This window comes from Bufo bufo, chromosome 3 (assembly GCF_905171765.1).
Source record: "Bufo bufo chromosome 3, aBufBuf1.1, whole genome shotgun sequence".
Lineage (NCBI taxonomy): Eukaryota > Metazoa > Chordata > Amphibia > Anura > Bufonidae > Bufo > Bufo bufo.
Genome location: NC_053391.1, coordinates 583,268,349 through 583,278,523, shown reverse-complemented (window position 1 = coordinate 583,278,523; position 10,175 = coordinate 583,268,349). Strand labels below are relative to the sequence as shown.

Below are 10,175 nucleotides of genomic sequence, written 5' to 3'. Positions count from 1 at the left end.
CCAGAGTTCCGGAAGCATGCGACGTGTACGCCCTGATTTCTCCTTGGCGGGAGTTCCCCCTCCCCCCCCCCCGTGTTTCTTTCCCTCCTTCCCAGGGTTATACGGAAGATCAAGATGGAGGACATTCCGACAAATCCTAGTCGCTCCGAAATGACCCCATCGCGCGTGGAACGCCGACCTCGTTCTCCTTCTAGGAGACGTCCCTTGGTCACTGCCACTCAGAGACAACCCTTATTCTCAGGGTCCGGTCTTACATCAGCATTTAGATGACTGCGTGGCTATTGAAACCGCCATTCTGACGTGGAGAGGGTTTTCGGCGGATGTCATCCGCACTATGATTCAGGCCAGGAGCCTGCATCACCCAGGATCTATTATGGGACCTGGAGGTCCTTCCTGGGCTTCTCTGAAAGCCGGGACATCCCCTCACTCCGTTTTTTATCTCCCCACGGACCTATCCTTTCTACAATCAGGGTTGGACCTTGGTTTAGCCCTTAGTTCCTTGATGGGTCAGGTGTTGGCGCTTCTGCCCTGGGGCAGCTTTCCAGCGTCCTCTGGTTCCCATGGAAACCTTCCTTCAGGGAGTGGCACATACGGTTCCTCCGTACCGTCCTTACCGCCTGGGGATCTGAATATCTCTCAGTGTTCCAGTCTTCTCCCCTTGAGCCCTTGCAGGAGTTCTCACTCCGGCTCCTGTCCTAGTAGTTTTTCTTGTGGCTATCACATCCATCAGGCGGGTCTAAGTTGGGGGTGCTCTCTTGCAAAAATTCCCTTCCTGGTTCTTCACAAGGATAAGGCGGTTCTCCGGCCCATTCCTTCTTCTCCCGAAAGTGGTCTCTGACTTCCATATCAATGAAGAAATTGTCCTAACTTCACTGTCCCTCTCCTTCACACCCTAGTGAAGGGAGTTACATTATTGGACGTTGTCAGAGCTCTAATCCTAATTGGCAGCCTCCAGTCCCTTCCGGCGTACGGAACCCCTTTTGTCTTCTGGAAGGTCCTCGCTAGGGATTGGCGGCCTCCAAGGTGGCGATTGCACGTTGTATTCGGTATGCAAATGTCCATTTCTTGCCCCCCCCCCCCCCCCATCATTTCTGCCCCTCATGATTCATGTCCATTTCTTGCCCCCCCCCATAATTTCTGCCCCTCATTATTCATGTCCATTTCTTGCCCCCCCCCCCATCATTTTTGCCCCTCATGATTCATGTCCATTCCCCCCCCTATGTGCTAATATCATAGTGCCATCCTCTCCCCCTGCCAACCAATAGTTGATAAAGTTAGAAAAAAAAAAAAAAAGTGCCTATCCCTGCACCACATTTGTCATCTAGCCTGAGCCCCTGGGATGAATTTGGTGCGTGTCACTGACAGTTTCCACTGTCTATAGGATTAGTAAACCGCTCCTATGTGCTCTCGACATACATCTCAGCCTTCTGTTTATATAAGAAAGTGCAGCCTGCCGTGCTTTACTATACAACTGAAAAAAAGTAAGCCGACATACCACCCCTCTTGGCCTCCACTGGCTGAACTAGGGGGCCAATGGCTAACTTTTCTCAGCATATACATTAAACGTATGGTTCGGTGCTAGTAACTATGCCCGTGTTTAAACAAACCCATCTAAGGGTCAAAAAGGGCTACTGTGACCGACTATCCTGTTGAGTGCCTCAGGTTGTGCATGTACATGAACAGTCACACAACATGGTCAATACAAAAATATTTAGTGATGCCACATGGTATAAATACAAATTGTAGATTTTTCCGCATTGAATGGTACAGTTGGCTGTATCCTACGTAGTAACAACTCTAGGACGTCAATGCTTTCCGTGCCATTTCCAGAGCACCTTCCTGTGTCTTGTTTCCACTGATGAAACCGCTGGCATGAACAAAGATGCAACCAGGAATGCCACTAATTGAGGAGAGATCATCTGCTCGAAGACCACGCCAATCCTCTGGTAGAGAAAGCCTAGAGAAGAGTACAAGAAAGGATTTGCCAATTTTCCCCAAAAAGAACAAGGAAACAGGACATCTGATTCTTCTAGAAAACCATCAACTATTCTCTTACATTTCAATGAGACTATCATCTAGAAACAAAAATGTCAATTACACCAAATGACCATAAATATCTAACAATGTGATTTTTAGAATAAGTAAAGCCCCTCTAAAGGACCCCTCTGTGAACAGTATATGTGCTCAGACACAGAGAAGGTCATAAGTGTGTGTGTGATATAAGGTCCTCTACTCAGTTTGCTTTACTACACCCCTTTAATAGATCCCTTAGGGTCCATTCACACGTCTGTAGTGTATTGCGGACCCCTAATACACCCGGCCGGCAACCCCCCATACAACTGCCTATTCTTGTCCGCAATTGCGGACAAGAATAGGACATGTTCTATTTTTTTGCGAAGCCGCGGCCCGGAAGTTCAGGGCCGTGGCACGGAAATGCGGATGCGGACAGAACACTGTGCTGTCCGCATCTTTTCTGTCCCCATAGAGAATGAATGGGGACAGATGTGGACATGTGAATGGACCCTTAAGGTAAGTTAATTACGAGTATTTGTGATCCTGTTATTTATGCAATTCCTTTATCTAGAAGAATATAATGCCCCATAACCAAATAGGATAATTCATATTACTACTAACCGATTCTGAAAGGTGTTGGGACCTGTGGGAACACACTGCACCCTCCACTTAGCGCTCTGATCTGGATAGATCACGTATTTAATTTGTTTCTCCAGATTGATTTCTTTTTCCACTTGGAATAAGTGCTCCTTCCATGGGCATCCACCTTGGGCCAAGATCACCACTTCTCCACTGCCATCCGCCTGTAAGAGACAGCAGTTGTCACTGCACATTACTGCCCCTAGAGGCAGACCAGAGACAAGTACACTGTCACTATGCTCAGGATTGGTCTCTGTTCCAAAATGCTGAGGCTAAAATCAATCACGGCTACTGAACCTGGAATTGCTGCCTGATGGCTTCTTCCACCAAAGATCGAGCCGGCAGCCAAGAACGGTGGTAAAAGTCCAAGCGTGACACAAACTCTGTCCCTGCCAGTTCCATCGCCTTCTTAAATCCAGCCTACAAAAGTAAATTTGTGAGAATACACATTACAATGCGAGCTGCATGTTCAAAGTTGTACAATTTATGCCATTTCCTCCACATAAGCGCCATGTACATTAAAAAGAAACCAGTCACAAAATACTCCCACAGCTTAGAATACAACACGATGTGTAGAAAATACTGCCATGTTCTCATCTACATCTCCGAGATCCGCCAGGACATTGTTAGTAAGTCTTACTGAGAAACTTAAAGGGAACCCGTCATCAACTGTACGCTGACCGTACTGAGGGCAGTATAAAAGTAGTGACAGAAATGCTGATGTCAGCGGGGTGTCACTGATCAGCTAAATGTAAGTGGTTGCTGAGAACCAGCATCATAATCATTGCAGAACAGGCCTTGAAAAGAGTCAAATCTACTTGAGAAGAGTCATGGTTATCCATAATCTCCTGCACTCTCACCTATCTGCTGATGATTGGCAGTTCTCTCCTAGAGAGAAAGGGAGACAACTAGGTAGAAGACTGTCAATCATCAGCAGGTGGGCAGGGGGAGCAGGAATTCATGTATAACCAGGACTCTTCTCAGGTAGATTTGACTCTTTTCAAGGCCTGGGCTGCAATGATGATGATGATGATGGTTCTCGGCAACCACTTACTTTTAGCTAATGAGTGACACACCGCTGAGATCAGCATTCCTGTCACTACTTTATACTGCCCACAGTACGGCCAGCATTAAGTTGATGACAGGTTCCCTTTAAAGGAGTATTTCTGTTATATAAAGTTATCCCCTATCCACAGGATAGGGGCTAACAGATTGGTGGGATTGTTACTGCCTGGACCCCCACTGATCACATGAATGGGGGTTCCATACACAGTGGAGACCCTGAAATGATCAGAACAGCCAGTCGCAAGGCTACTCCATTAATTTCTATGGCAGTTTTGAAGATGGCGGAGTACAGCTATCTCTAAAACTACCACTGAAATGAATATTGCAGCTGAGCACAAGCCCAACCAACCTGTCAGTTCATCTGAACCAATTGTTATCCCCTGTCCTGTGTATAGGGGATAACTTTATATAACCAGAATACCCCTTTAAATACCAATAGCCTCCCGATCCCTTACCGATAAGCACAATGAAGAACATGCAGGGACCCTGTAGGCCCTTCACTGCACTGACCACTGGAAGTCCTGGAGGCCATTAAAGGGGTTGTCTGAGTGATCCTTAAATTTGACCAACGCAGAATAGTAAATGTCTTAAAGGGGTTGTCTATCCCTGTGTGGCTGGACCTGTGGAGGTAATCACACTTGTCTGATTCTCAACGCAGATATCAGGTCTCCCCCAATTATTTTAAAGAGGTTGTCCCACAAAAAATATTGTACAGTTTTCAAACCAGCACCTGAATACTTTTGTAATTGCATGTAATAATAAATGTAGTATAGCCACCGAGTTATCACTGCAAAAGGTGCACCACAATGATATGCAGCTGACAACACTGGCTAATCCCTCAGGCTGATGTTAAAAACTGAGACTTTAGCCAATGTATTCCAGCCAGGAACACATCGGAGCCCTTTTTGCAACACAGTCAAGGTATCTCAGTGTGGCATGGGTCCTACCACTAGGCTACCTACGGTGTGTGAACACGGTCTGAGAGGTGCTAAGATCTAACTCACAGCCAAGCTCCCACATACCTCCATAGTGAGATCACTCATGCAGTGGGAGAAGGGATAGGGCTGCAAGCCCTCCTATAACTGGCCATGTGACACAGGCTACCAGGTGCAACAGAATGCTACCAGCAGTACACAATGGCACATTCTAAACATATCAAGAAAAATTACTGAAATAAAGTGGCCCAATATGGGAGGAAATGCTCAAAAACCCCAAACACTGTGGCGTGAGCAATTCCTCCGTATGTGATCCATTGCTAGCGGCAATCCCCAGTTATGGGTGGAGCTTGCAGCCCTATCTCTTCTCTCACTGCATGAGTGATCTCACTATGGAGGTATGTGGGAGCTTGGCTGTGAGTTAGATCTTAGCACCATTCAGTGTTCACACACCGTAGGTAGTCTAGTGGTAGGACCCATGCCACACAGATACCTTGACTGTGGTGCAGAAGGGCTCCGTTGTGTTCCTAACTGGAATACATTAGCTAAAGTCTCAGTTTTTAACATCAGCTTGAGGGATTAGCCAGTGTTGTCAGTTGCATAACATTGTGGTGCACCTTTTGCAGTGATCTATGTATTTGTATATTTTCATCCACACACTACTCCATCTTGTGTAGGATGCCTTGTGGTTCATATGGTCCGCTGCCGACATCCTCCACTGTAAGCATTTTTTGCTGGGGATTACCGCTAGCAATGGATCACATGCGGAGGAATTGCTCCCCCGGTTATAAACACGCTACAGTGTTTGGGGGTTTTTGAGCATTTCCTCCCACTTAGGCCACTTTATTTTAGTGATAGCCACTCAGTTACTCAATAATATGCTGTAAATCTGTATAGCGCCACCTGCAGTTTTTTTTCTTATTTCTTTGACCTGCTCACTGAGATGGCCGCACATGCTCAGTTTCATCCTTCAACTGCCTCCTGAGCTGTGATAGGGAGAGCATGGACACGCCTCCTGAGCTGCAGCAGAAAAGACACTCCCCTGAGCTGCCAGCTTGATATAAATCTAGTAGAGCAATGAATGTGGAGATCTCTGGATCCATGTGAGGTACAGGGCTGGTTCTAGCTTTGTTAGAAGAGACTGTCGTGTACTATAGGATGTCCGATTATTATTTTTTACATTAGTCATTGGATAACCCCTTTAAGGTATTATTGGCAGCTTTTAGGATAACTAGCACAACCCTTTTAACATTTAGGCTCCAGGGACATCTTTTAATGCTCCCGATGCCAAGTGTAACGGCCCTTAGTGATAAAAGATTTCCCAAAAAAAACATTATCTTTTGATATGGATACAACCAAAACTGGATTTTCCAGTGTCTACATGTTGACGACTTATCCTCTGGGGTCCCTGGCAACCCCACCGAGCACCTGTCTTCAGCAGCATTTTTTGTATAATGCACTACAGGGGAAGTAATTATTTTGTGGGGTGTACATCTAACAAAAACACCTAAAAATAACTACAACTGAATGTTTTTTGGCAAAAAAAAAATTCACACAGAAAAAAGTACATGTGGCAGCAATCTAAAACACTGCACATACAATGGTGATTTTGAGCACACAGTGAATGATACGCTCAGGGCATGTGAACAGATGCTAAATGCACTCATTGCAATGAAGACAGAATAGAGAATATATATATATCTATGAATGCAGCATCCCAAATACACACTAGAGAGATTCTAGGAAACGTAACCACAATCGCAGGTCCTTAGTGGTATCTGTCTTATTGCCCAATTAACCAAAGCAACCCCATGAGCCATTACTTCTGTGTCCTGATCAGGTTCATTCCAGCGTGGGTTGAGATGTCCAACTCGGGAGCTCAGGTTGGTGGTAATGTTGTATCTCTGCTCCCCATCAAACTGGGATACTCCATTGTCTATAGCATCGATTTCTTCAACAAAGTTCTCATACATCTAGGAAATAGAAATATTAAAGATTTATACAATACATCCACGTATTGACTTCTTTAAAGAGTACGGACACTTTTGGGGCATTTTCTTTACTGAAAGGCATGTAGTTTCTCTACAAAAGTCATATTTGTAATTTATTTATTTTAAACACATTTTCGACCTCTTGGCTTCTGTAGCTTCTATGTATTACAATACACAGCCAGAGCTCATCTGATGGCTTGGTCCCCAAATGGGTCCATAACTTGCAAGAAAAATTCAACTCATATGTCCAAAATCAGGAAACCTCAGACAGACACTGCAGGATGGATTGTAAAGACTGCCTTGGAGCTCATGCACACGCTCGTTGCCAGTTTTGCAGTCCGCAAATTGCAGATCCAGACCATAATAGAACAGTCCTATCCTTGTCGGTAATGTGGACAAGAATAAGACATGTTCTATAGTTTTGAGAATGCTCTGGAATGGACACAGAGTGCTGTCCACATCTTTTGCAGCCCTATTAAATTGGTCCGCATCCGACCTGTAAAAAAAAAAAGTAAATCAGATACAGGAAAAAAAAATAATATAATAATATATATAAAAAAAAATTCATAGGTTTCTAGTTAGCCGTGTACCAGAAATCTAGATGACCACTTCTGGTCGCAGCGCCACCCATAGCTGAAAAGCATGCTATTCGTTTGAAGAGCCTGAAATGTTCATTAAAACTAGGAATCCCATAAAAGTCAACTTTCTACAAGATTTATGGTTAACAGAAAATGGTGGGAGATCTAGAAGAAGATCGCCAGTGATGGCTAACCTCCGACACTCCAGCTGTGGTGAAACTACGACTCCCAGCATGCTCTATTCATTTCTATGGAGTTCTGAGCACAGCCAAGCAGGTGTACATCTCGGGAATTGTAGTTTTACCACAGCTGCAGTGTCGGAGGTTAGCCATCACAGCTTTAGAAGAAAAGCAGCTTTTGCTGTCCATAAGCAACCAATCACAACACAGATTTCACTTCCTATTCTGGACTTCTAAAATAAAAGCTGTGCTGTGATTGGTTGCTTTGGGCACCAGAGAGTTACTCTTTCAAACAGCTTCATAAATCCTCCCCTGGTTCAGTTTTGTGTCACTCGCCTTGTCATATAGGACTGGTATAATAGGGTCCTCCTCATCGGTTCCCAGGAGCGTGGCTAGTATCTGTGTGCCAAAGTGGGCATATACCAGGCCAGCGCTGCTCAGCTTGGTAACCCACGGCTTGTCAGGATATAGGCTGTTCATGGTTTCACAGAAAGATCTGCAAGATTTCAAAACATGTAGATGTTACAAAGGCAGGAAAAAAGGACAAAACAACGAAGACATATAGATAGATGTAGTCCCACCTTTGATGGTGGTCGTAGCGGTTCCGGGAAGGGTCATACTCGCCGCCCACATCGACAACTACATCACACTGCGATAAAAGCTGCGGGTCCCGGGTTCTAACAATCTCTGCATCCTGATAAAGGGCAATATATATATATTATATTCCTTATTTCATCTCAGAGGCTTCATGTACATTACATAGCAACAAGCTAGTCAGCGGTTAAAACAGTGAGGGTCCTACTCGCAAGAGCTTACAATCCATCTATCCACATGTACACAAACACGCACATTTCACTCCACTATTCCCTTTGAGTAGGTGGTTTTCGGGATATAATTTGACATCACTCCGTGTATACGACTTCCTGTCCTGGATCTTTACCTTCCTCCTTTCTTTGGACTTTGACCACAACAAACAGTTTTGCTCGACTTTCTCATTCATTCCATTCACTGCGATCAGAGAGGGAAGCGGGTGAGAGACTCCATTACAGGATCACACATGACACGGATAAGTGTAGAACTCTTCTGTGGACATCTTTATCTAGGCCTATCAAGAGAACAATACAGCTGTCATCCTAAATCTACTACTATTATACTAACAGATAACACCTCACAGCAGCAATAAACTGACCATGGATAAGCCATCTATATAGGAGTTTTATCTCTGTGCCGACTTCTACAGAAGGACAGTAATTTTGTATATAATTTTCTAGGGCATAGTACTGCTTAAATAGAAAACACAGCCAAATAAAAAAAAAGAAGTTTTCTATGAATATTGAGTAAAAAAAAAAAAAAAAAAATTTTTTATGGAATCGTCCCTTTAAAGTTTGGGCGTCAGAAAGGAGGCTATGGGGGGTGCTCTATCGTCAGGACACTGCCCTGTCACATACAGTTGTGTCTGCACATTACATCCCACATTGACCCTTTTATACTTAACCCCATAGGGACTCAGCCTTATTTCACCTTAAGAACCAGGCCATTTTTTGCAAATCTGACCAGTGTCACTTTAAGTGGTGATAACTTTAAAAAGCTTTGACTTATCCAGGCCGTTCTGAGATTGTTTTTTCGTCACATATTGTACTTCATGAAACTTGAAAAATAAAGTCAAAATGTAATTTTTTTTTGCATAAAAAAAAACAAAATTTACCAAAAATTTTGAAAAATTAGCAAATTTCAAAGTTTCTCTACTTCTGTAATACATAGTAATACCCCCAAAAATTGTGATGACTTTACATTCCCCATATGTCTACTTCATGTTTGAATTATTTTGGGAATGATATTTTATTTTTTGGGGATGTTACAAGGCTTAGAAGTTTAGAAGCAAATCTTGAAATTTTTCAGAAATCCAATTTTTAGGGACCACTACAGGTCTGAAGTCTCTTTGCAAGGCTTACATAATAGAAACCACCCAAAAATGACTCCATTCTATAAACTACACCCCTCAAGGTATTCAAAACTGATTTTACTAACTTTGTTAACCCTTTAGGTGTTGCACAAGATTTAATGGAAAAGAGAAAAATAGAGATACAATTTCAAAATTTCACTTTTTTGGCAGATTTTCCATTTTAATATTTTTTTTCCAGTTACAAAGCAAGGGTTAACAGCCAAACAAAACTCAATATTTATGGCCCCGATTCTGTAGCTTACAGAAACACCCCATATGTGGTCGTAAACCGCTGTACGGGCACAGGGCCGGATTAACGTAGGGGCTGATGGAGCTGCAGCTCCAGGCCCCTACCATAAAATAGGCCCATCTGCCAGACAAAAGGCCGTCGGGAGGGTTAAAGTCCTCTGTTGTACACAGCGCAGCGTCACATAGCACACAGACAATGCAGAGACGCTGACCTCATGCTGGCAGCAGGGAGCCTGAGGGCGGGACTCGGGAGGAGTGTAATATGATCCTAGAGTGGAAGCGGCTTCTGCCAGCCCCTCCCCTCCCCGCCCAACAACCAATCAGAGCTCAGGCAAGGCAAGCACTAGCAGCTCTGAGTCGTCTGAGTAGTACAGGGAGTCTTCACAGGTCCTGTAAGGGAACTGCACAGTGTAAAGTGTAGTTCCCAGGTTAGAACAGTGCATCTGCCAGGACCTGTGATGACATCATCTTCAACATCACAGGTCCTGCAGAATCTAGCAAAGGAACTGCACCAAAAATGGTGTAGTTCCTAGGTTTGAAAGGTACATCTGACAGGACCTGTGATGACATCATCACAGGTCCTT

At 44.1% G+C, this 10,175-nt stretch overlaps 1 protein-coding gene across 1 annotated transcript; it reads right to left on the bottom strand.

Moving 5' to 3' along the window:
* Positions 1-2,940: 2,940 nt before the first annotated feature.
* On the bottom strand, positions 2,941-8,096 carry LOC120993923 (MYG1 exonuclease-like). The gene is made up of 4 exons (XM_040422386.1): positions 7,982-8,096; positions 7,737-7,896; positions 6,476-6,625; positions 2,941-3,072 (listed from the first exon to the last, which is right to left on the bottom strand). Exons 2-4 carry the CDS (start codon positions 7,878-7,880, stop codon positions 2,941-2,943), a joined length of 426 nt encoding a protein of 141 aa, XP_040278320.1. The 5' UTR covers positions 7,881-7,896; positions 7,982-8,096.
* Positions 8,097-10,175: the final 2,079 nt, after the last annotated feature.

Bases quoted from the DNA above. Each gene is read 5' to 3' on its own strand.
- LOC120993923 (XM_040422386.1), bottom strand. From the start codon at position 7,880: ATGAACAGCCTATATCCTGACAAGCCGTGGGTTACCAAGCTGAGCAGC. The intron at 6,626-7,736 runs GCGAGTGACACA...TCTATTTCCTAG, and splicing joins TACCAGTCCTATATGACAAG to ATGTATGAGAACTTTGTTGA. The intron at 3,073-6,475 runs GTAATGGCTCAT...TTACTTTTGTAG, and splicing joins AACCTGATCAGGACACAGAA to GCTGGATTTAAGAAGGCGAT.